Source organism: Dermacentor silvarum, chromosome 11 (genome assembly GCF_013339745.2).
Source record: "Dermacentor silvarum isolate Dsil-2018 chromosome 11, BIME_Dsil_1.4, whole genome shotgun sequence".
NCBI lineage: Eukaryota > Metazoa > Arthropoda > Arachnida > Ixodida > Ixodidae > Dermacentor > Dermacentor silvarum.
Genome location: NC_051164.1, coordinates 43,346,479 through 43,373,290, shown reverse-complemented (window position 1 = coordinate 43,373,290; position 26,812 = coordinate 43,346,479). Strand labels below are relative to the sequence as shown.

The window sequence follows — 26,812 nt, the reverse complement described above, 5'->3', positions numbered from 1 at the left end:
CTGCAGCTACAAGAATGCACCCACCCCTTCTTGCCCTTGTTGCTACTCGGTTGATTACGTTTGCCACTTTTCCAAGTGTAAAGCAGCAAACTTCGAAAAATACTGCAATCAATAAGATCCCGCCTTTTTTTTCTCTTCCCGTTTTACTTATGCAAGATTGGGGTAAAGATGTTTTACGGATACAGCGAAAGCAATGCAAGTAAACGCAGACGCCTTCCGTCTGGACAAGAAGGTTCTCTTTATTATCGACTACGGTTCCGTCAAGTTATGGTTAATCATACATATAACTAAAAGACTTCCCATATGAGATGCCATTGGTCGCACAATTAGGTTTGTCACAACAGGATAAAAGGATTTTACGGCTGTAACTAGAGCCGTGCGAGTAAAAACGCACAACTTCCAAATAGATAAAGAACTGCAGCCCTTCTTAAACTGACGAAGGCTTCGCCAAGGTAAGACAACGATAACTAACTTTCTTGTCAGTGAGCTTATGATGCAAAGAAAGTCGAAACGACTGGAATTTAATACGGGTGCCACACGGCGCACTTTCGATCGCGATCGAGCCCGACCAGTATCGAATTTCTCGGCTGCGATTGGCACATTTGCGCACGCTGCGGAAGGGAGCCCGTCGCAGTCGAGAATTTCGATCTAGATCCACCTCGATGGCGATCCAAAGTGACCATGTGACATCGGTCTAACACAGTGTCACTACTATCATGGGCTCACTTTTGGATAATAAACAAAGGTGAATAATTAAAGGAGTGCTAAATAGACGACAGAAGAGAACAAACAGTTCTACTGTGTGGAACTCACGCAATGCGAAGCACAGGGACGGATTGTAAAGGTATGGTAACGGCGTCGTTTACTAAGTTTTCCTTTTATGGGGGAAGTGTTACATCAACCAAATTGGCCGATGCCCTAATCATCGCCTGAGGGACTGGGTAGACTGACTAGGTTGAGACTTGACTCATGCAAAGGTGATTGCACGGTATAAAGACAAGGCACGTGAACTCGACAAAGCTTTCATTGCCCAAAATGCAAACGATAAGTGTGTAGTCAGGCCGTCAGTTTCGGTACACTAAACTCACCTTTGCTAACTGTTCATTTTAACTTTTGGCAAGTGGTTCTTTCCGCTGTCTGAAGTTTTTGTCATGTTCTTCAATAAACATTCAGTTGTAATAAGTGATCCTGTTGTCGCCTTGTTTTCGTAATTCGTCTAGTTAGCACTTCTTTATCTTGCAATAACAACTCGCCCAGCAGTCAGTCACTCAGCAATTATATTCGTTGGCATCAATGAAAGACCCAACACTGCCTAGCATGTGTCTTGGCAATCACGAAATAAATCAATGCACTGATCGTAATTTCAAACAATGAACTCATGGTGTCGGTACACAATGCCCTAATTATTGTCGCAGAAATTACTACAAACACTTTCTCGAAGGCACCAGAGCAGCATCGTAATGACATAACTGACTACTGACTTTAACTAGAAACCTTCCATCGGCTCAAATATTCTTCGCAGCTGCACGTTTTCGTCTATTGACACTGCATAATCATTAAAAAGGTAGTACCATAACGGTTTCTTACTACAACAACGTAAAAACACTCCGACAGAAAATTCTCTGAACTGAACGCTGCTGTCGAGGTTGTTTTGCAAAAACTCCAACGCTGCAGTTACACAAAACATAAAATTGCAGCCCACTCAGGTTTGTCTTTAAGTGAGTTTCTTATAGCTACGTTCACGACTAACACAATTATGTGAACGGCGAGCAGTGGTCGAGGTATTGAAAATTTTTCGGCACATAATTTCGACGAAAACGTATTGTCTGGTAATTTGGAAGACCCAGCTGGCATCGTTTACGTTGTGCACTGCACTAACCTGTTTGCCTTTGTTCGAAATAACCTGGTTTCCACATGCGTTGCGTAGCGTATGGTGCTCAGTGCTGTGCAAGAATGTCAGCATTGTTTTCCTGCAGGTGTTCACTCACACGTCTCAGTCCAAAAGTTGCGTGCGATTGACTACATGTGCGCACCAATCTGACTTTTACGGCTACGCACATCTTTGCGTCACGAGATGTGTGGCCAGCTGAATCCCATGTCTAAAGGAACCGCCACAAAAATAGCACGTAACCATCTCGCACATATGTGCGTCGAGAGATTCTCTCTCTGCTAAAGGATCGCCGCCGCGGGCACACTGATGCGGCAATTCATCCGCGTGGCGGAGGCGATGAACTCTGAGACTTGACCTGTACGAAAAAGACTTGCTACATATTTCGCAGACAAAAGCTATCGCACCCGTATGCTCGTTCAAATGCTCCTTGAGGGAGTGCTTGTGTTTAAATGATTTCATACATTTTGGGCAGACATGGGGTCTCTCGCTTGTGTGCGTGCGTTGATGTGCGTTAAGGTGCGACGACTGCTTGAATGATTTTCCGCATTTCTCGCATTTGAAGGGAGTAACGTCTGTATGCGTGCGTTTGTGGACATTAAGATAGCCCAACCGAGCGAATGATTTACCACATGTTTCGCAGATGTAGGGTTTTATGCCTGTGTGGGTGAGCTGGTGTGCCTTAAGGTACCACGACCGCGTGAATGATTTTCCGCATGTTTCGCATTTGTACATTTTTTCTTTTGTGCTCTTCAGGCATTGTCTTACGAACTTCTGAGTCTTTACGTAGGGTAGATAACATGCTTCACAAATGGAGGATTCATCGCCATAGTGCTCGCAAGCGTGTCCGTGCAGTCTGGTGTAAACCTTGCCGCAGACACCGCATAACTCTTGCTGTTCGTTTTCCTCGGTTCCGGTAGCATACCTGCAAATAGTCGGATAAAGAGGCTCAAAATGGCGTAGTGATTGCTGTTACCTAAATACAGCAGCACGTTTTCCTCAATGCAGATTTGGCAAGCAAAATTGCGCATTTATGTCGAAGCAATTTGCTTAACCTGAGTGTTACCTGCATGCGTTGCAATTTATCGTTCGATTTGGGCTCTAGTAAAGGAGATGTTGAAGACTGCTGAATTTGGTGGTCTGGGACTCGAAAAAAAGGCAGTCCTCCTTCGAGTGGGAAACAACACAAATCTGTTGTTTTGATTCTCTTAATACATTAATTATAACCTACATTTAAAAGATGTAGGTGAGTCCAAATATCTTCACTAGACTGTTACCATGAAAGCTGCCCGGTGTAACCTTTGCTAATATTCGTGCATTGTCAAATCGATAGCGTACGAGGTTCGAGGCACACGACATGAGGTGTACCATCGGAAGTTAAACAATCGGCATTTAACACGACTGTTTCGTCCAACTTAGAAACGTCGTTGTTGCTTAGCGCATTGAGCAACCAAAGTGCGCGTGTTCTATTTCCATACAGCGCGCGCACGAATTCGTTTACTGCTTCCGTGTTTTCACGCACAAACAGTGAATGATACAATACTGAGGGATGCTTTTTGAAAGTGAAAGCCTTAGTTGTCTGCGTTGGCGGTGAATTTTGCGAAACTGCTGTGTGACGAAAAATGGCCGACACGGCGAAAATGCTTGAATTGACGTCACATTTCTCAAGGAGGTTCCTGTAAACCAAGTAAATAAGTTGCTTGAAAAGAAAACTTTGTACATCTCGGTCTCGGTGGGAGTCGAACCCGGGCGTCCTGGGTGTGAGACGAGCACACTTCCCGGAATGCACGGCTGCTCCAGGTTACTGGCTGACTAAAGGTGTGGTCTAGTGCGTGCACTAACATGCTGTACTTTAGGTACTACGTCAAGTATTCAGATGTGGCGTTCAGAAGGTCACCTTAGTGCCACATGTGTACCTCCCGTTGTGGTTCGTTATGTCTTGCAAGACGTCTAGCCCCGATTGTATAACATAATGCATTACCAATATGTATTACAAAAAAATCTAACCCCGATTGTATAACTTCATGTATTACCGAACGTGCAGTAGGCATTCGCCTTCTTTTGTTACAAGATTATAACACCTCCCGAACTTTTTATTGCTCACCTGACTGTGCAAACAAGCGGTATTTCCCCGAATACTGCTCGAGAACATCTTTAAAACAGTATTGCCGCCCTGAGAAAACATTGGGCGTTACACTGCAGTTCGTGACACAAATATACCATGCTTTATTTTTCTTTTACCGTTTTTTAGATCTACCAATTTGCCTCCCGAATGAGCGTGCGAGGCGGGAGCAATTTCGCGCCGTGTTTCTCCCTCTGATCTAGAACGCTATTTGTGCTGCATCAAAGTAGTTACGGCGCATCAAGCGCAACCGTGAGCAAGACGATTCGTGTTTCTACGCTGACGCGTCAAGCAAGCGGTCTTCGAATCGAGCGGCGGATCACCGCACATTGAAGCCATACATTCGACTGCCTTTGCCATATTCGAGTGTGTCACGGGAATCTCTGAAAGTGCTGCCTGTCGAAAAATTGAGTCACTTTAGCCTATGCTACCGTGGGTGAAGGCGAAAGCAGCTCAAGTGGCATTCATTACTTTACTTGACGTTCTCATTAGAATGCGTTGTTACTTCTTATTACTTGTTTTTTTTACTCGCTCTCGGAAGCCTGTAATACAGGCTTCCGAGAGCGAGGGTGATTGGGTGACGCAGTGATGTCCCCTCCCTTCATTGAACTTCTGGTGCGCTATTTCGGTAGCAGGTGCGCCCTTTCGCCTGCTCTGCTCCATCGAGGCATGCTCCTGCCGTGGAGTCGCAGCCAATGGTAGTTTTGGGGACCGTTTCTCTTCTACAGACGCCGGACGACTCCGGCTTTTACGCTCAATGAGCCATTTGACGCTTTCGCATCAACATATTTCTACATTCCTATGCACAGAGAGGGAAGCCCCCTAGCTTTAGCTGCCTGTTAAAGTAGCTTTTCCCAACGCGTACTCCTACCTTTAGGAATGGCCACAAGTCCATTTTGTGAAACTTGCGGGTGCAAAGAGACGATAGCACATTTTCTGTGTGATTATCGTCGTTTTAGTGCAAAAAGTCCTCAGAACCACGCTCGACCAGGTAGACAGCCGCACCCTTACGGATGCCAGAATTCTTGGTCCCTGGTCCCAGACGCCGTCGGAACGAATTGCTTTAAAAGCGCTAGTACGCTTTTTAAAAGAAACAGGACTTCGTAAAAAAACTATAGAATTTTGCAGACTGATGTGTTTTTTGTTTTTTTTTTTCTTTTTTAATCTTTTCTTGTTTTCTAACCTTTTCTGCCCTTACCCCATCCCCCTGTGCAGAGTAGCCAACCGGACACTTAACCTGGTTAACCTCTCTGCCTTTCGCCTCTTATTTTCCTTCCTTCCTTCCTAATGGCAGTGCCGTTTGTCGGTCCATCTGATCTTGTGCCATCTGATTTCAGGGATCCTAACTTTGGATGAAATCCTGGGTTTTACGTGTCAAAACTACGATTTGATTAGGAAGCACGCTGTAATGGGGGACACCGGAATAATTTTGACCACCAGGGGATCTTTCACTTGCTCCCAATGCACGGGACACGGGAGGAATTATAACTTTGATCCTGCACACTAGTTCATCAGTGCAAGCATAACTGAGCCCGAGGCAGCATTCCGTGTCGTCTCCGAGTTGCTCCTATAGACGGACTATAGAAATTTGGGCTCACCTCCCGTTGATTTCCCAACTGGCTGATGCTCCCTCCATATCAGCGCCGCTTTGTACTTGGTGTTGCGTCACCGCCGCCGCTGCTGCACACAGAGGGGCGCAAACGGCGCCTCCTTTTCCCGCCATGTCTGTATGCCCTGAAAGCACGCGTGTTCTTTCGCTACAGTGCGACATTTACTTGGCAATTTTTACAATATCCTTCCATGGTTTAAAGTATCAAATGTCCTCGAAAAAATGTTTTTGATAAGGTAGCATGGTTCGAGTGTGAAGGTCAGGTCTAAAACCGTACTGTGATGGCAGTATAACCAAGTGTTCATCAAAGAAAGTACATTATTTTAGTGGATATAGTAATCTCTACTCCACTCGAGAATATTGGCAATGTTGAAGTCGGCCTCAAATCGTCCAAATTATTTATCTCCATTCTCTAGTGCACCAGGTGCTTTTCATTTAGCTGCACCAAATTAAAAAGAAATGCAAGTGGCAAAAGGACAATTCTAGCCCTTAAGCTATACTACTAGATAAGGTGGACACTACTTCAAAGAGAATTCCAAATGCCTCATTGAACAGTTAGCACAATTGCACTGATAAAGTTCTAAAAAATTACTTAATGGGACATTATGCAATTTACCAATTCTAGCGGCTGAGTTCGCAAGTCGCATTCATTTGCGACGAATTCTCAGGGATACACCAATTTCGGGATAATTATTGTCGAAGTGTCCGACAAAATACATTGGCGTTCCAAGATAATGTGCTTAAATGCATAAAACACCGTTTTCTTAAAAAATGCAAGCGAAAAAAAATTGTAACAAGCGTGCGCGACACACGCAGCAGAGTCACAGCGTAAGCTGCTGGAGCGGCTCAAGAGTAGCACCAATTTCGGCACCACGCACAACAGGGTCTTCGCGGCAAAGTATCTTCACCTCGTTTTGACGAGAACGATCTGAACTCTCCGCAAGGCGCCGACGGCGAGCTGCGGCTTGTAATGCTCACTGCAGAGCAGTCTGCTGATCCTGATGATGCCTGGTTGTAGCCGCGCATGTAGCTCTGTTTGCAGGCGCCTTAACCAGATGGCGCCACCATACTGGCGGAGGCTTGGGATCGCGTTGATTGTGCGCCTCGTCTGAATCGCATCTCGTCGTCTGCGCCTGCGCGCCTGCCTAGGGTGCGTTTATAGGACATTTTTTCGCTACCTCATAGCAAATGCTTGCGTGGCTCAGTGGTAGAGTATCTGAGTCCCGCGCAGCAGGCCCGGGTTCAATCCTGGCTGGAGCCGGGTACTTTTGTTTCGCCTTTCCGCTGATAGCGGTTATGGTCACCGGACACCATCGGCGGTGGCGTATATCGTCGCGAACCGAAACGGCTATTGGAAGGAGCCCATAACAGCTTACCGTGTAAAACGGTGCATTTTCACCTCAAGTTTGACGGCGCATATCAAGAAACCGACATATCTTGAAGCCATCCTCGGAATTCGTGTCAAATTGATATCCCTTGCAAACGTAGCAGCTACATTGCGTAGCATGCAATAGGTGCTGTAAATGAATTAGTAAAAACGTAATTAGTAACATTTCTTGAATTAGTCAATTCCGAATTTATTTCCTCGTGGAAGTTACGTCCGCCTCATTGAGTTCAAGGGTTGCTATTGTGCTATCTTACATTGGCGATTCTTGAAAATTCGGGGCAGCTAAATTAAAACGCAGTATATAACATTTACTTTGGCCTTTTCATAGGGAGATGAATAGTAGGAGCAACAAAGACAAGGATCTACCACACGATCTATTTTAATGACCCATATATAAAAATTCGATTTACCCAATACGACGGTGCTTTCCTCCCTATTTGTTCATTTGAGCCCGGTGGGCAACAGGTGGACGAGTAATCGCAGTCAGATTGTAAATTAAGTAATATTGGTTAAAATATTTTATCTATCGTTCTTCATGCCATCGTTGCAATGATAGTAATGAAGCAGGAAGTCAGAGGTGACAAAAGCACTTCAGGCGGTTTTAAAGAAAGCCGTGCATTGTCGACGTCACCACCATCAACAGCTTCCTTTTATGTCAATTGCAGGACGTAGGCCTCTTCCTGCGATCTCCAATTACCCCTGTCTTGCGCTAGCTCATTCAGATTTCCACCTAAAAATGTCCTAATTTCATCACTCCACCTAGATTGCAGCCGTCCTCGACTGCGCTTCCCTTCTCTTGGCACTGTTGTGTCTGGCGGTCCTTCGGGACAAAGGAGGCCGGCGCCGACTCATACGCGCCAACCTGGCGCCCCTTTCTCGCGGCCGAGAATTGTCGCCTGGGACTGAGGAATTAGCAGTTGGTCTCCGGGCTACCTCATGCGTCGCTAAACGGCGGCATCGCCCTTCGGTGCGGTTCCGTGAATTACCAGCGCCGCCCGAACCACACCGAGGCCCGGCGCGGACTGCGACGTAACCTGGCGCCCTATCCGCCCTCCCTGGTTCCGCGAACTGACCGCTATGTAGAGGCGAATCATGATAGGGGCCGGTGTCTGGCATTCCCGGGGGAACGACATCAACGTTCGGTTCCCAAGGTGTCAACCGCTGTCTTGCGACCTAGCAAGATTGGAGGCGGAGCCCGGCGGGAAACGACGACACATCACAAGCGGGATATGGCTACCTGACCAAAGACTGTCATTGGCTAAAAGAACTAAAGTGTATTCCCTCGTCGAGTGAAAGAGGGAAACGGAAGGGATAAAACAGGGGACTTGAGTGTTATGGACAAACGCTTCACGATGTAGAGAGCATCGACCATGTAGAGACGCTCGACCATGTAGAACGCTCGGAGATGTAAACGCTACTACATGCAAATATGTTATCACGTAGACGGCTCCAATATCATGGAGCCCTTGTAAAATACCATGTACAGTGTATATAAAACAGTTTTCTAATCTCCCTGGATATCTCCTCCTCTTGGCACCTGGCACGGCACCATACATGAAACCTTCGTGGACCCTCGGACGGTCGGCTTTCGCAACAGCACCCATTATGGAACTCTGTCGACGTAATCGTTGTAACTGTTGTCGGCGAATTCGTTGACAAATATCCGCTTTTTGTCGCTCGGATATCGAAGCCTGACGCACGAAGGGGGCCTGATGAACTGCCCACGCGAAGCTTTTAGCCTGGTTTCGTTTCTATCGGTTAATGGATTGACCGCCTGTGCGCGGCTGTTAGTCGCGAAGATCAAGTTGCGGCGACCCACAGTCGCTTGCGATACAAACGCGTGACTACGGATTGGATGCCTCAACAGGTCATCACAACGAGCGTCTCTTCGTCATGGCTGCGTCTAGAATAATGTGGGCGCCGCTCTCAGCGATCATCGTGCGTCAAGTTTTGGTATCGAAACAAGAAATACCTCGACAAGAGAAATATTTTGTCGAGAAATACCTTGACAATGGGAGACACTGCAAGCAATGACTCACATCGTTTGTTCTTTCATGTTTGTTTTTTTAAACTGGTTACATGGGTTTTCGCATGCTGAAATGAATTTTTGCAATTTCGCAAATTTGTTAACTTTTAAAAGAAAATAACATTTTCATTTAGGTGAAATAGAGCAGATGTAGGCGTAGAGTTTTCATTCCCGATGAATATACCTTAAGTGCATAATTGAAATTTGGATATCAAACCGCTTTAAAAAATGTTAGGCGACGACTCATTGGTTTGAAGAGTACCAAGTGGCACTTAATTGTGCTGAATTTTCTCACTTGTTGCGGATACACAACTTAAAAAACGAGGGCAAGTCACATGGCCAACATCACAGATGTATATCCTGTCCTATGTCATCTTTGAGTTCATTCAGTGCCATTGAACTCAATAATTACGACTTTCTTGCAGTATTTTTAGCGTGAAATCTCAAATTAGGACAATTAAGAGGAGCAAAGTTGAGTTTATCATGTAGTTACCCATTTCAAAAAACAGCCCAAGCAAAAAAGCATTGCAACTAATGGCACAAATTTCTTAGAGCGCTTATGCTGAATTCGTTCCTCATAACATGGATACAAAACGTTCTACAGCAAATTTGGCCTAAATGTTTCGCTATTGTGACTGGCCGTTTTCACTTAGCAAGAAACGCTTCCTGGTGCATTTCCCGTCCTATCTCTTCTGTTGCCACCCCCTATATGAATGCACATATTGCTGTCTTACAACCCTTAAATGTGCACCAGGGATGGAGCGAAGGCTTAGGGATAATTCTCATATACGTCTATTGAATTAGCGCATAATCTTACACGTGCGAGCAACTTCTTTCCGCACCGAATAACCTGTGAGATGATCTCACTCAGGCGCCAAACAGCCTGCGACTACTGTTGAGTCATGCAAATAAGAAACGAGGCAGAATGCAAGCTCACGGGTGCAGAACCATGCACCCGTGAGCGAGTGGCGAGCTTGTTCGAACGTATGGTATTCGATAGCAGACATTAGCCTCTTCAATCACGTCGAAAGGGACGTGTACTTGCGCCGTATAGCACCTACCATAAATGGTGGATGTGACGTCAGTCGGGTAGTACTGCGTGTTCCATTGGCCACCCCAGGAGCCACTCGATATTCTGCTATAGAAGAGACATTCACAGGAAGATACGATTGATTGTGTAGCAGCTTTAGAACACGGAACGATCGTTGAAGCGAACGTTCACACAAAGTAACTTGGATTCGGCATATATATTCGTTGGGCACGAGTCCATGTGCGATTTATAACCTAGATTCCTGTGAGGCAGGAGCGTGATGATAAACAGGAACTGCATGCGAGATGTTTTGAACACATTAGGAAAACGGTCACGTGTTGCATACAATAGAGATTTGGCTTATCCGGCTTTCGGGTGAACGCAAGTGGACCGGATGTTTTAACTAATTACTCAAGTCGCAAACGTGAACGGTCTGCATGGTGAAGCCACTTGGTGGCGCAGAGCTCAATCACATAAACACTGAGCCACTATTGCATAACCCAGTTTACGGTACTTCGCTGCTGATGTCAATTTTAGGCAGTTGCGTAGCCGTGGTGCTGGCGATATTTACACCAGCAGCAAAGTAATATTTGCATGGGTATTGCGTTATTAGCCACTTAAAGGCGCAGAGCTCAACCACACAAAAACACAAATATTTCAGTGACCATGTGTATTTTACTTTGCTGCTAGAGCAAATTTTCAGCAGCAACACGATTACGCCACTGCCAAAAAATTACACCAGCACCGTAGGATAATACACTTGGTTTCTATACTATTGATTCTGTGTTTGTGCGTTTGAGCTCTACGCCACAAGGTGGTTGCAGCATGTAGGTTGATAGGTTGATCAGGTTTGCGTCTTCGCTCATCAGGTAAAACGCCCAGTCCCTTTGCGTTTACCGGAATACCAGACATGCTAAAACTCTCTAATGACGTCATGCACCGGAGAACCAAATAATATTCCCCGGAATGGAGTCCATAGCGCGAAATCTCGCATTAAAATTATCCAACTTTTGGGGCTTTCCACGCACCCTGCAACACGTTCCGCATTTCATGTCTAAAGCCTGCGCGACAATCCAGAGACGCGAGTCGTTCAGCAATTGTTCATGGCGCTACGTTGCGTATGTTGCTCAGTGCAATGACAGTATCTTAGCGTTGTTTTCCTGCACAGCTTCGCACTCACGTCTCTATGAAATAGTTGCGGACGACTGACTACATATGTGCACCAATAAGGCTGTTACGGCTGGCCACCTCTATGCGTTACCAGATGAGCGACCAGTTGAATCGCATCTCTAAAGGAATCACCCTACAATTAACACTTAACCAGCTGGCACACATGTCCGTCGAAGAATTCTCTCCCTGAGAAAAGAGTGTGTGGCGCTTCATCCGCGTGCCGGAGGCAATCATGTGCGAGGCCTGTGCTGTTCAGAAAAGGCTTACTATATATTTCGCAGACGAAAGGTTTCGCGCCCGTATGCAGGTCGAAATGCTCTTTGAGATACTGCTTCTTTTGAAATGATTTCGCACTTTTTGGGAAGGCATGGGCTTTCCGGCCTGTGTGCTTGAGTTGATGTGTGTTAAGGCGATCTAACAGCGTGAATACTTTCCCACATGTTTTGCATTTGTAGCGTTCTTCTTTTTTCTGGGGTTTTACGTGCCAAAACCAGTTCTGATTATGAGGCACGCCGTAGTGGAGGGCTCCGGATTAATTCTGACCACCTGGGGTTCTTTAACGTGCACTACAACGCTGGCACACGGGGGTTTTTGCACTTCGCCTCCATCGAAATGCGGCCGCCGCGGCCGGGATTCGATCCCGCTACCTCGTGCTCAGTAGCGCAACGCCTTAGCTGACTGAGCCACCCCGGCGGGTCCATTTGTAGGGTTTAATGCCTGCATGCGTGCGGTTATGGACATTAAAATATAGTCGAACTGCGGGAATAATTTACCACATGTTTCGAAGTTGTAGGGTTTTATGCCTGTGCGGGTGCACTGGTGTACGTTAAGCTACCAGGACGGCTTGAACGATTTTCTGCATGTTTCGCAATTGTAGAGCTTTTTTTCTCCTGTGCTCTGGTAATTCTGGGCTGAGACGATCTCACGGGTGGCGGCGATAAAAAAGAAACCTGCAATGTGCATCTACTTCAGAGGAAAAAGCTAAATCACGAAAAAAATAATACCTCCCTTCCACTCCATGAAGATTGTGGAACAGCGAAGTTGTGTTAGTTACACCTAGTGTTACATGTGTATGTGTTGCAATTGCATGGTAACAAGTAAACACAGATCGCCAACACGAAGTTATATTACATTGAAAGGTTGCGAGGCGAGAACAGGATGCGACTTCCCACGTTACTCGTCAAGTGTCCAGTTCTCTGGTCGAAACCAGCCGAGCCGCCGCCAGAGGCATCGGCTGCAGTCACCGACACCGCGCGCGTTCGGCGCGAACGCACGGGAACACGGACGGCGTCCGCAGCAGCTTTGTGCGTTGCGCGTTATCCGAAAGGGCGCACCGCACAGAAACGCCTTCGTTTACACCCATCGACTCTAGCGGCAGCAGGTGTTTTTGACCTCCTCTCCTTCATCGAGGTGCAGCTGGTGACGTAGTGTTGCAGTCGATGGGAATTTCGGTGATGTTTCGCTGCTGCAGATGCCGGACACCGGCTTTCTCGCTCGATGAGCCATTTGACGCTTTCATATTAACAAATTTCTACATTATCTTGCACGTCGAAGCCCCCGACCTAAAGATGCCGCTTAATGGCAGTGACGTATTTCCAGATCTCCATGTGATATTCTGCTATTCAGGAATCATAACTTTAATTCCGCGCACAACTTCATCATTATAAGCTTTATTGAGCCCCACGCAGCATTTCGTGTTGTTGTTCAAATGTTCAGTTGTTCAAATGTTCGAAAGTTGTTCCCTCAGTTGTTCAAATGTTCGAAAGTTGTGCTCACCTTCCATTGTTTTCCAAGCTGGCTGATGCTTCCTCCATACTAGTGCGGCTTCTACTGGGCACTGCGTCATCGCAGCTGTGGCTGCAAACAGGAGGCCAGTAACCGGTGCTTCTTTCCCCGGTCATGTCTGTATGCCCTGAAAGCGCGCGTCTTGATTCGCTACTATGCAACACTTGCTCACTTGCTAATTTTTACAATTATATTACAAGGTTTAAAGTATGAAATGCCTTTAAAAATTCTCTTCGATAAGGTTGCGCTTTTTTCGTTGAAAGGCCGGGTCTAAAAGCGTATTGTGATCACGTTCTAACCAAGTGTTTATCAGGAAACTTATATTATTTGAGTGAATATAGTAATCTCTAGTCTATTTGCAAATTTTTGCAATATTTAAATCGGTCTCCAATCACCAAAATTATTTATCTCTCCTCTCTTGTGCACCAGGCGCTTTTTCTTCAGCTGCACCAACTTTTCTAAGAATCGCCAGTGGCAGCTAGCACAATTATAGCCCTTGAGGTATATGACGAGATGAGGCGGGCATTACTTCAAGGAGAATTCAAAGTGCTTCACTAATAAATAACACAATTGCACTACTGAACTAATATTTGCTTTATAGCACATTGCAATTTGCGAATTCTAGTCGATCAGGTCACAAGGCGTATTCACTTGGAACGAATTCTCAGGACTACCCAAATTTCGAGATAACATTTGTCGAAGTGTCCAACGAAATACATTGGCATTCCAATTACTTTTGTACTTCAATTGTTAAAACAGCATTTTCTTAAAAACGTACGTGGAAAAACAGTGCATTCTTTAATGGACCGCAAGTTTGACGGTGCATATCTCGAAACCGATGCCATCCTCAGAATTTGTACCAAGTTGATTTGGAATCCACACTCAGTAGGTACATTTCGTAGGTTGCAATAGGTTCTGGAAGTTATATAGTAAAACACTTAATTAGTAATGTTTTCCTAATTATACAATTGCGAATTTGATTTTTCGTCGAAGTAATGTCCGCTTCGAGTAACTATTGCCAAAGTTTGAATTCCGCAATCTTCCAGTAGGGACCTAAAATTCGGTGTAGCTAAAATAAAACATCCTATATAACTTACTTTGGCAGTGTTCATACTGTGAGGAATAGTACGAGTAACCAAGACAAGAACATACCATACGATGTATTTTAGCGAAACAGATATAAAGCATTTACCCGATGCGACAATGCTTTCTTCTCAATCCGCCTTTTCAGCACGGCGCACAACAGATGGACGAGTAGTGATTGCAGCCGCTTTACTAATCATTATCAATATTATGAAACTTGATAAGGCCCGTACAAACAACAGCGCAGCGGTGACGCGAACTGCTGCGCATTGCGACGCAAGATGCATTGATGACACAAGCAAAGTACTGCAGGTGGTGGCGCCGGGTGCGCTGATTGACAAACGTGACTAACCCTACTCTGGCGGCTGCTCCGCATTGCACGGCCGCGCGGACCGTATCTTTAGAGCGATCTGCGATGTCTACAGAATGCCGACTGCTGATATAGCTTCGCGCACTGTGTTCTTGTCGGTTACTTAGCGTTGAAGAGAGACGCGCGAGCAGCTATCTCGAAAGCGATCTGCGAAAGGTGCAGGGTGCGGTGTGTGGTGAGAGCTTCGACCGCGTTGAAGCGATAGGTAGCACGAAGGGGAATTCGCTCGCTGCGGCGGGGTCTATCTTGAAATGAATCGTCTTGCATAACCGGACGGATGAACAGTTTTGTCGTTGGATAAGCATGGAAATATTTACGCATTTAAAGGACATCCGCTGTCGAGGTATTCGTTCCGATATTGAAAGCAGACGCACGAAGAGCTGCAGACGAAGTTCACACGCGAAGCTTTCAGTCTGGTTTCTTTTCAATCGGTGAATGGATGGCCCGCCTGTGTGCGCCTCTTATCTGGCGAATCATTGTCTCGGTGACCTACCGTCGCATGCGATACAAACGCGCGACTAGGGATTTGAGGCCACAACAGGTCATTAAAACGAGCGGCCCTTCGTCATGACTGTATAGAGAATAACCTGGGTGGCTCTTTCAGTGATCATCGCGCGTCACGTTTTGGTATCGAAGCGACAAAAGCGAAATTTTGTCGAATACATCGACAATGGCATGACATTTTCATGCAGAGTGACTCAGGGCTATTCTTGTTTGATCATGATCATTTTAATTTAAACTCCTTGCAAGGATGGATCTTCACGTGCTAAAATGTATTTTTCTAATATTCCAAATTATTTTTTAAAGGGAAATCAACGTTTTTCATTTAGGTGAAATAGAGCAGATAGGGGCGCAAATGTTTAAGCGCCCCTTAATATACTTTAAATACATAATTGAAATATCAAACTGCGTTCAAAATGTGATACGAGGATTTATTGGCTAGAACAGTCCAAAAGTACCCTTGCGCTGGATTTTTCCTTTTTTGACGGATGCGCAACTCAAGAATACAACGGCGTCCCAAAAGACCAGAACAAATCAAGCGGCCAATATCACAGACGCATATCCTGCCCTATGTCATCTCTGTCCCCAGTTTTTTCGGCGCCATTGAATTAAATAACCAAGACTTGCTTGCACTTTTTTTTCTCGTGAAATCTTAAGTTAGGACAAGGGGAGCAAATTGAGTTTATCGTGTAGTTACCCATTTCAATAAGCAGCTAGCACAAGCAAAAATATTGCAACTCACGGAGCACAATTTTGAGAACCCTTACTGCTGAATTCGTTCCTCACGACATGGACACGAGGCATGCTACAGCAAACTTAGCCTAAATGTTTCAATATTGTGACTATTCGTTTTCATATAGCAAGAAACGCTTCCTGGTGAATTTTCCGTTCTATCTCTTATTTTGCCACTACCGGTGTGAATGCACATATTGCTGTCTTACAACTTTTAAATGTGCACCAGGGATGGAGCGAGTGCTCACGGATAATTCGCATGCTGCCTTTGCAACTAGTGTAGAATCTTGCACGCCCGGGAGACTTCATCGCTGGACAGAATAGCCCGTGAGATCATCTCCCTCGTGCGCCAAACAGCATGTGACTACAGTTCAATCTTGTGAATGAGAAACCAGGCAGAATGCAGGCTCACAGTTGCAGAACCATGCACCTATGAGCCAGCGGCTACGCTGTTCGAACGTATCGCATTCGATAGCAGACATTATCCTCTTTAATCACGTCTAAAGCGAGGTGTACTTGCGCCATAGAGAACCTACCAAACATGGTGGATGTGACGTCAGCCGGGTAGTACTGCGTGTTCTGGTGGCCATCCCAGGTGCCATTAGGCATTCTGCATAGGAAGGTGTAGGATTGAAGTGTAGCAGCTTTAGAACATGAAATGATCGTTGAAGCGAACGTTTACACAAAGTAATTTGCATTCGCTAAATGCATGCTAGATGCTAGATCCTAAATTCGCTAAATGCTAAATGCATTCGTTGGACACGAGTCCATGTGTGATTCGTAACATAGATTTCTCCTAGGCGAGTGAGTGATTGTGAACGGGCAGTGCATGCAAAACGTTTTGAACAGGCTAAAAAATGGTTGCGCTTTGTAGACAATAGATAGTTTTATGTTGTCGGGCAAATTCGGGTAAATGCAAGCGGACTGAGCGTTTTACCGGATGAGCAGAAGGAGCAAACGTGAACGGCCTGCACGGTGCAGCCACCTGGTGGCGCAGAGCTCAACTACACAAAGACAGCTAATATTGCAGTAACCATGTGTATTTTACTTTGCTACTAGTGTAAATTTTCGGTAGCAACACGATGACGCCACTGCCGAAAATTTACACAAGCATCGAAGTAGAATACAGTTGGTTTCTGCAATATTAGTTCTGATTACGGACTGATCTCTGAGCCACAGGTGGCTGTACGGTCCTTACCACTCATGTTTGCGCTTATGCGGTAAACGCTCAATCCGTTTACGTTTAGCCGAATACCGGGCACGTTAGAATTCTTTAATGATGTCACGCACAGGAGAACCGAATAATGTTCCGCGGCGCGCAGTCGACAGCCCAGAATCTCCCATAAAAGTTATCCCACTTATGGGGCATTCGAGGCACCCTGCAATACGTTTCGACTTTGATGTCAAAAACCTGCGCGACAACCCAGAGACGCCAGTCGTTAAGCAATTCTTTATGGCGCACTCATGCACACCTCAAATGTTCTAGGAAAGGGCAAGCAGCATTTGTCATCGCGTCCTGGGTGATCTGCCCCAACTATGTCACCGTTCTGGGGCAAGTTCGTCAGGCACCAATCTTGAAAGGCCAGGATGAAAGGCTAGGCTGGGCTAGGAAGCTACTCGCGGTAAGAAGAAAGTGTAGGAAAAGAGCCATTCGTAGGGAATTTTGTCCGCGTCACCTCAGCTGGGAAGAAACGCTGTGTCAAGGTGGAACGCGTAGAGTAACCTTTGCGCTTATTTTATTTACGTTGTTATTACGAGATTTAAAACAATTATGTGCCAATATATCTAACAAAGGGCATCTCACTTGCTCAAGTGAGTTCATAACATCGAAGGACAAGTGTTGCATAGTCCGTTAAGCAGTTCAGTGCGGATATACCAACAAGGATTAAAGAATGAAAACGAACTACTGTTGAAATCTCGTCTCTGTCAAGCAATGAATTATTTCGCACTTCTCCCGGATCTGTGAAATCAAATTTATCCCGTGAATGAGATAAGCATAGGAAGTATAATGCTTACGCAGAACACCGATAGAAAGTGCAGCCATACAGCAGGTGCCTGCTGAATGATAAGAGCGCTGCAAATAATTATTTTATTATTTGGCAGCTTTACAAGGTCGTCAAGCGTCGCTCCAGAAAAGATGTCTTGGAGATTCAGTTATGAGGTATGCCCTCGCACGTTTTGATAATATCGCCAGAATGCCAACCGGGGATCTTTGGTCATTTCGCGCTCTGTTCAGTTGCTGCGACGTCACAAAGTGGCAGTATGCAAAATGTTTTGAGAACGGGAAAGAGAGCGCAGCCCATCGGCATGCGGTGAAACATTCCGTAGCCGCAGCTGCCCTACGGATCCAATGCAATCCGCCAGAGGTGCGATGCGAAGCCGGTGTTGTAGCGAGTGAATGACCGCTCGAACTTCGCATCTCTTGTCGCGTTCCTCTCCTAGCAGATGACGTTCTCGTAATCAAAATGATTGACATGAGCATGTCGTCATTTTGACGTGACCACAAATGGCGAACTCCGAGAACGTTTCTAGTCGGAGGAGTTCAACGCTTGCCGCTTGGCTGCTTTGTCCCTTCCGTTGTCGCAAATTTTGCACACTGTCACTTTGTGACGTTGCAGCAAACGAACAGAACGCGAAACGAACTAAGATCTCCGATTGGGCCTCTGATCGGCTACGTATGACGGAGTGAATCAGCGAAACGGTCGAGAATATGCGCCTGTGCCCATACGCTCTTAAAAACGTTTACACTCTTTGGGTGATGCGTATCTTGTCCACAAACAATATCCCGTTATCCGTCTTGTCCGCATTTGCTTTCTTTTGCGTACCCGTTACCTTTCTTTAGTTTTCAAGAAAGGAAACGCAAGCAATGCAGATGACGAGAATCGGTTGGGGCAAGCTACGAACCAAAGGCTACCAGTCATGCATCAGTCATTCTTCTGTTTCATTGCTAGATAAAGAGAAGTCGCTCCTGTCTTTAACGCATTTTCTCCTTCAGTGTTTGTTTTATGCGCATTACTGTTTTTATGTTGACCGGGTCACACTGATCCGTGGCATTTTAATCACAAATGTTATATGCGCTATTGATCTGTTCAGTTGACTGGATCGCGCAGATCTGTGGGTTTTTAAGCAAATGATTCTGCGAAAATAAAACCAGTTGTTAGAAAGCGCTCCTCCTTTTGTTGCTCCTATTCTTCGTCCTTATTCGCTTTGCGCACATGAAGTTTTTTTAATGAATCTGTTCCAACTAGGCCGACTCGCAGTTATGCTTTGCGATGATTAACAGGGGAAGATTAATTGCCAATGAAAACGAGGGCAGATTGGTGAAATATTTTCCATTACTTTGTGACGTCGTTGACGTCGTTCATGTTCTTTTACCGCAACACTTCTAGCTGAGCAACTCGTCAACCTATTGCTGCTTGAAACCTGTTATTTTGGCCTTTTAAATATTTTAGTGAAAGCACAAAATATTTACTTTCTTGCAAAGACGATCCATCTGCTCACGCGTTTTTGTCCATATGTTTAATGAAGGCTGTTTTGATGATGTTTTATTACTTTTCTACAAAAGCTGACGGGTAATTTTTCTCAAGGCTTTTTGTTAAATTTCAACACAATTTTGTAATATGTTAATCTTGCTAAAAGTAAGCAATTGCGCGGCGATGTCGATTATTTGGTACCGCGCAAACACGCACATGCCTGAAACCAAATACATTTTCAACACCTCCTCAAATACAAAAGAAGTTCATGTTTGGAAATTTCAGGGATCTGACATTCCCTATCGATTTTATCAGTGCAATAATGATTGAGGTGTGGCCTTCTGAGAGCCATATTGCATAATGTTGCACAATGGTTGGAATCCTTTTGAAAGGTTATTTGGAAAGAATTACAAAAAATTCATACACAGTATGAAGCCTGATGCCCTCGAAAATGCATGGGAATGGAAAGACTTCGCCTCCGCAGAATGTGGTTGTCCATACGGACTCAAATGCCGCGTTACAACAAGTATGCCGCGGTCTGCCGTCCTTCAAGTTCCCGCGAAAATCACTAGCCCTCGTGAAAGATGTCAACAACGAAGGCTTCACTGTAAAGTTTCGGTGTATTCCATTCCACATTGGTATTTTTTGTAAACTAAAAAGCTGATGCGCTTGCATACGCAGCGTTCTATCATCCTCCCAAAGTCAAGGCTGTAAAGAGTAATGAAGTGAAAAAATCGGACCTCCGAAGTCACTTTGGGTGGATTAAGGGTTCCACCACACGTGCCCTGCGTAAGCAAGAGATTTCACCGACAGGAAGCCTCACTTCTACATCGAATCGGGACAGGACGTGCTAGTACACCGCCCTGGTTATTTAGGACCGGGGCGAATCAATTCTCCCAACGGTACTGCACGCGACGAGAAAGGAGACATTGAACAATTTCTGTGGTCGGACCCTAAATTGCAAGATGAAAGGGATGCTCTCCTGGAGAATCTGCAAAAAAAAAAAAAAAGGAGAATCCGCATGCGTACCGCGCCTACACCTTGAATTTCCAGAGGGATCAGTTATAGCCCGCCAAGAAACTTCACGTAGCCTTAATGAATTCTTCCAAACGTTATGGGGTTTCACATGCCAAAACCACGATCTGATTATGAGGCACGCGGTAGTGGTGGACTCCGGAAAATTTGGATCACCTTGGGTTGTTTAACCTGCACCAAAATCTAAGTACAAAGGTGTATTCGCATTTTAACCCCATCGAAATGCGGCCGCCGTGGCCGGGATTCAATCCTGCGACCTCGTGCTTAGCAGCCCTACACCATAGCCAGTAAGCAACCACGGCGGGTATCCTTATCGAATTCTTAAGAGAGACTGGTTTGATGGACATATGGTGAAACCCTGCAGCGTTACTGTGAGCGACGCTCGGGCGGAGCCATTGCCGGTGGTGTTCGCCAGGCTAAACCCGCCTGTTGCTACAATTCACGACCACCACCACAACCACATCCTTGGTCAAGATTTCAAGGAAATTTACCGTAATTTGTCGTAGTCTGTTGCGACACACAGCCGACGAGAAACAACCCTGCAGCTTTTTTCGAAAACCACAAAATGACAAAGGAATGTTGGCAACCAAGCATAAAAAATCACCAGAGGATGTCAGGATGCTCTATCTTCTCTTATTTATGCAAACAGATTCAGTTTCTATAATATTAAACATTAGAAGATGGGTATTTCGTCCATGTACATTCAGGTCCGCTTTCTACCATCTAACAGGGATATTTAAACAAAAAAATTGTCCCTTATCTAGCACACCTATCGTTCATAGAAACCAATCTGGGAAGCGACTTCAGAGGATAGGCAGCATTTCTTGACGTCTGAGTTGCTCCATTGAAGGCAATTGCTTACGTTGGGCTCACCTCGCGTCATCATCCAAGATGGCTGTTAATTCCTCCATGCCTGCGTGGCTTGTACTGAAGCTTGCGTCACTATGGCCGCTGCTGGACAAAGGAAGCCAGTATGCGGGGCTTCGGTTTTCGTTCGCGTCCGCAAGCTCTGAAAACACAGGTGTTGATTCACCACTGGGCCAAAATAATGCGGAGGGCTAGACGATTTTAGACAGTGGACGCGAGACGATGGACATAGCTTTGCTAAAGCCATTAGAGGATTTTGAAAAACGCCACACCCATTCGTTCACCAAGTTTCCGTACACGCAGTCAGAAGGGTTCCCTAACTGTAGGTCAATTATTAAACAACGTTGCAGATGCCATATTGCTACCATTACCTAAGAGGGATGTTCGCGTTTTGTAATTACCTTAAGAATGTACATAAAATTACAGTATGACCTCCGAAGAAGTGACAACTCGTTAGCGTCAGTGTAGAGGCTCCCCGCAGGACTTGTCCTGAAGGCACCTGTAGCCAGTCGGTTACCTTGGTTGCGGACAAGACCCAGCATCTTCAAGGCACTAGTAGTGGCCGATTGGTACAATACGGAGCGGTAATCTAAGCGTGTTCGTGTGAGGCTTTTGTAAAGGTACATGATGCACTTCCTGTCACTACATCACGCTGGGTGTAACATAATTTTAGGTATGTTCATGGATTTTAGGCAGTTGTTTTTAAGGTACTTCAGGTGTGGAATAAAAGTTAATTTCTTATCTAAAATTATGCCTATATATTTGTGGGCTGTGTTCGCAGGTATGTGCTGTTCATCAAGGTATTCATCAGGATTTGCGATGATGCCTGTTTTTTGTGTGGAAAGAACACAGGTGCTTTTGTTGGCATTGAGCTTCAAGCGGAATAATTTGAGGGAAAAGCCGGCGAGCATTGAGGTAGTGCCCAGTAAGGTGAAGACTGTGTCGTAATAAACGATTTCGTTGCCGACGGTAACGCAGCAGTTTTCTGCGTTACCTTTTTTCACATTAACGGGCATCATTTTACCGCACACGTGTTGGAGCGCCTGTTATGGCATTTTGTGGACACTCGACAGTGGACTGGAGACATGGCGCACTATCCAAATCACCGTGGACTCGCACATGATGCCACTGTTTGCGACGTGGCCGTTTTATGCGTTCCATCCTTTCCAGTTGTTCAAGCACGATCTTGCTAACCCTAATAATTCACTGCTACTTAAGCAAGCTAAACTGTAAGGAGATGACTAAAAATAAGGAGTCGACAACTTAACTCCATACAAAGAGTTAGTTAATCCTGGCTGAAAATTGCTCTCTTTAAATACACTTCAGTAGTATAACTAGTAAATGTTTCCGAGTCATCCGAAGTGTAGAATGAGTAGAATACCGCGTACTTTATAAATACCGCTGCAGGCGCAGTCGCCTAAAGGAAGATAATGACAGAGTAATGTGCAGTAAAAAAAAAAACTGAGAAATCCAATGAAATGAACAAGTTTCTTTAGCCCAATTGGCAAATTTACCGGTTCTGTAGTCTCGGCTAAAATGAACATTTTGCACTACAGGACTATGGACCCATTTCATTCAAAGTCTATTTTGGAATGTCGGGCGAACATTCCGTTACCATTCCATATACAGGACTGATGCCATCATTCCATTCATTTTCCATTCCCAGTGTTTGAAAATGTGGAACCATTCCGGAATCATTCCAACTCTGGAGTTGCCTCTCTGACCGTGATAATGTGCAGGTGTGCTTCAGCATGTGCTGTGAAACGTCTTCGGAAGTGATATCAAAGACCGACGCCCATCCCGTACATACCATGGACGTAAGTGGCGTCAGTCGGGCCCTTCAGCGTGTTCCATGGGTAAGTCCGGGCCTCGTCGGAAATCCTAGAATTAGACATACATATGGGTCTCCGATATTTTCCTTTGAGCTGCGACAGAAATGATGTGAAGAATGTTTTGTCAAAACAGAATTCGGAAGAAGGAAACATTTTGGTAAGAAACGTGTTCATTCTGATGTTTCATTTTCCCTTAGTTCTCACAATACTGGCTGGTATAGGATCGGCACACTTGGATCAAGCATCGACCGTGGTCAAAACACTTACTTGAACGAACAGTCTCTGCTTAACTTTTACCTCAATTAACGACAGGTCTGATTCGGGTGTTGCAGTTGGCTATATAAGTTACGTTTTCCATTTGCTACAGCGTCAATAACGGCTGGAGCAGAATCGCAACAATAACGAATCCGAAGAGGATCCGCGGAATAATTTCGTCTATTTCCTGAAAATAATAAGTGGATGCTCAAAGGAAGGCACTGCGGGAACTGCCTCCATATTTTGATTCAAACCAGAGCTGAATGAAAAAGAAATGCTTTCTCGTGCGCGCCTGTTCGAGTTCACCATCGCCGTGTTGGCATTCGGGTTTTTACGCTAGTTCCAAAAATTACTGATACATCCCCGATCCGAGCCAAAAGGAATTTCATCATCACCATCATCATCATCATCATTATCAGCCTATATTTTATGTCCACTGCAGGACGAAGGCCTCTCCCTGCGATCTCCAATTACCCCTGTCTTGCGCTAGCGTATTCCAACTAGCGCCTGCAAATTTCCTAACTTCATCATCCCATCTGGTTTTCTGCCGACCTCGACTGCGCTTCCCTTCTCTTGGTATCCATTCTGTAACCCTAATGGTCCACCGGTTATCCATCCTACGCATAGATAACTTATCTTACATTAAATAACATTAAAATTACGGGTAGAAATGGCTTCCACTGAAGTATACAGCTCCTATGGTTCTCTTTAGGCAAGTCTAATTTTGAACACTTGAGAACATGACTAAGTTGGATGAAAGGAAGGATAGACTGCTTAAATACGCCATTGCAAGCAGCACCAAGTTCGCTTCATATATTTGACACACAGCTACCTCCCCCCAAATTATTTTATATGTCAAGTTTATTGTTAAAGGGTCTTGAGCAAGGCGCAAAATTGGAGATAGTAGCCCCAGGAAGAAAGCAATTCAAAGAGACGTGCTTACAGGAAGGGCGGTAATGTACTATAAACTTCGATTTATGTATCCCTTCAGTAAAAAATAATGTAAATTTACCCTTTGAAAGCCGTTTGAGAACAACAACGGGTGTTGAAAATTAAGCTTTATGGAATTTTTAGATTCGACTGTGGGAGGTAGCATAATGGTTATCTTTGAGCTGAGTTATTAAAAGAGGCGGACTTTAGCAGCACGAGAAGTGGAAACACATATTCCAATAATTCTCAAAAATTGACTAATGAACTTCTTAGTTAATTACTTTGCGACATATCTTGCAATTTAGGAACCGTAGCCGGCGAGCTTGCAAGACGCATCCACTTCAAATGAATTTCCGGGATGACACGTTTCGAAATATTGTTTCCCAAAGTATGGGACGAAATACATGGGCGTTCCAGTTACTATTGTGATTCAATGTATAAAACGGCCTTTTGGTAGAAAGGTAAGTGGAACAATTCCGCATTTTTATGGCGAGTTTGATGAAGCATATCTCCAAACTTGTGTCATTCTGGAAATTCATTCCAAGTAGATACGCCCTGACCAGATCGCCTGCTACAATTAATACATTGAAATATGTGTTTCGATTTCTCCTGCTACTAATGTCGGCCTCTTCGAATAACCTAGTTCAACGATGAGAATCATGCTACCTGCCACAGGCAATTTTTAAAATTCGCTAAATTTTATTTCTGAACATCCGGTTTATGCTTACAAGCTTTATTTCAGCGGTAAAACAGACACCGACGACGCGTCAGCCACGCCATTAGCGGCGCACGGGAACGGTGCACGAGTGCTTTAGGTAAAGTTAGGTTCGGTTACATTAGGTTAACTATCGAATAGTGGGCGCGCCAGTCGGCCGATACAGTCGCCCAGCCCAGTCAAGCAGCTTCACAGGCCTGCGAGTTCGCTTCATAACAGTTGCGGTCGGCAACTGCTCTGTAGCCAATTCTTGATTAGGTTAGCACGCTCTACGAACGAGGATGTCCGCAGTTGCGCCAAGAGGGCGCAGCTCTCGCTTCATCCAGGTAGTATTTCAAGAAACATGTGCAAATAAGCAGTGTTCATTTTAAACCCATCTCCCATTTCTCTGCAATCGGACACATTACGGTTTCTGAAAAGCAATCAAACGCGAAGGTTTCATTCGGAAGGTACCAACTTGGTCACGGATTTGTTTAAATTGTTTTTGCGGAATAACCAGTCTCCTTTAAAATGCACACTCGACCGCCAACGAAAGTGTGCGGTGCGATTAAAATCAATTCTTGCGTTTCAGACGGCAAAAGGACGACCTCAATATGACGAATGCCGTTGCGGTGGCTCAAGATTAAATCTGACCATCCGGGCTTCCGTAACGTGTGCATAAACCGAAGCACTCCAGCGTTTTCGCATTTCACCATCATCCCTGATACGGCCGCTGCGCCTGAAAGATTAGCTGTGACGTCGAGCTGAACAGCGCAATGCATCACAGTTGGTACCGCTGCAGGTATGCCGCCCGGGGATGAAAAACAAGCGAAAAATATATTATTTGGTAAAACATTTGCTTTCTGCAGCAATAATCCTCTTTACCTTAACGATAAACAGCCGCAGCTGCTCTTCCTACGACAATGCATTCGCATCACACGTGTATCGACGTACGATACTCTAATAAAGTGGCCCATGTACAGACGGAAGCTGTCTGCCAAAGGCGCGCTTTAAAGTCGGAACGTATCTCTAGCTGTGAATGCCTGTATTCCATTTTGGGTCGTTTCTACGAGTGGCAATAATCAACGAAAATTTCACAAGCGGCCAGACTCACGTAGTGTAATCGTCCATAGTAGATGAAGTGCCCGCGGCGCCTTCACGGCTTGTACTCGGGATTGCCTCGTCGATGAAGCTACGAAAGGAAGGAGGCGTGTGTCCACTGTGTCTTTCTTCGGTGATCCTCGACGCTTCGCTTCTGGAGTACTGGCGTCTTTTCGCGACAGAACCACGCCGAATCACCACGCATGCGCAGTCACTGCCTATGATGGAAGGGCACAAATAAAACGTTTGACGCTGCGGGAACTCGAAAGAAACTGTAGAGCTCATCCGAAAAGAAATTGACCATAGGGTGCGCCACTATCTGGACACTAAAATGCTAGCATAGAGCGCTATAAGGTTCGCCCCAGTGATTTGAGCTATCTTCACACCAATCATTAAAACAAGGTTACCCGGTCTACCAGCCACCATCCGTTCACACAAAAATGTCTATATTAATATTTCCTTTTTAAGTGCAGTGCTACGGCTTCGAGTGGAGAAATCAGTGCAGGTGAAGCAATTCGCTAGAGTATAGAACAAAATGCAATGGCTCATAGCCCCGTAAGGCAGAGGCTACAAGCACTCAGCAAAGTGCAGCGCATGCATTCTTTGAAATTACGCATACAACATACAGAACAGCGTATGTTTCAATAAAGAACAAGCTCAAAACAAGCATCCGAACCGCATAACTGATGATAAGGTACCCCTGCGCATACATGACATGCGAAGCACGTCCCCCGCTTACGTTTCCTGGCAAAGATTACCGTTGCTCAAGCTGCCACGCCGACGGCAGCTTGACTGTAGCGTACGACGCAGGGAGTGACGTAACTACACTTTCGTATTTAAAAGAACAACCCGCCTAGCAGCTGATTTGTGTTGTAACAGTGCTATGGCAGGGCCACGTATAATGAGGACTCCTGAAGAGCAG

General features: G+C 45.3%; 1 protein-coding gene across 1 annotated transcript; it reads right to left on the bottom strand.

The window, feature by feature from the left end:
* Window positions 1-227: 227 nt before the first annotated feature.
* LOC119432540 (zinc finger protein 436) lies at window positions 228-26,169 on the bottom strand. Its single transcript, XM_049658734.1, has 8 exons — window positions 25,904-26,169; window positions 22,889-22,959; window positions 21,085-21,220; window positions 16,240-16,313; window positions 13,009-13,144; window positions 10,094-10,167; window positions 5,609-5,744; window positions 228-2,813 (listed from the first exon to the last, which is right to left on the bottom strand). Exons 1-8 carry the CDS (start codon window positions 25,918-25,920, stop codon window positions 2,051-2,053), a joined length of 1,407 nt encoding a protein of 468 aa, XP_049514691.1. The 5' UTR covers window positions 25,921-26,169; the 3' UTR covers window positions 228-2,050.
* Between the last annotated feature and the right edge of the window lie 643 nt (window positions 26,170-26,812).

Coding starts and splice junctions, on each gene's coding strand:
- LOC119432540 (XM_049658734.1), bottom strand. Junction 13,145..16,239: donor CGTCACATCCACCATGTTTG/GTAGGTTCTCTA, acceptor GCGCGCTTTCAG/GGCATACAGACATGACCGGG. Junction 5,745..10,093: donor CGTCACATCCACCATTTATG/GTAGGTGCTATA, acceptor GCGTGCTTTCAG/GGCATACAGACATGGCGGGA.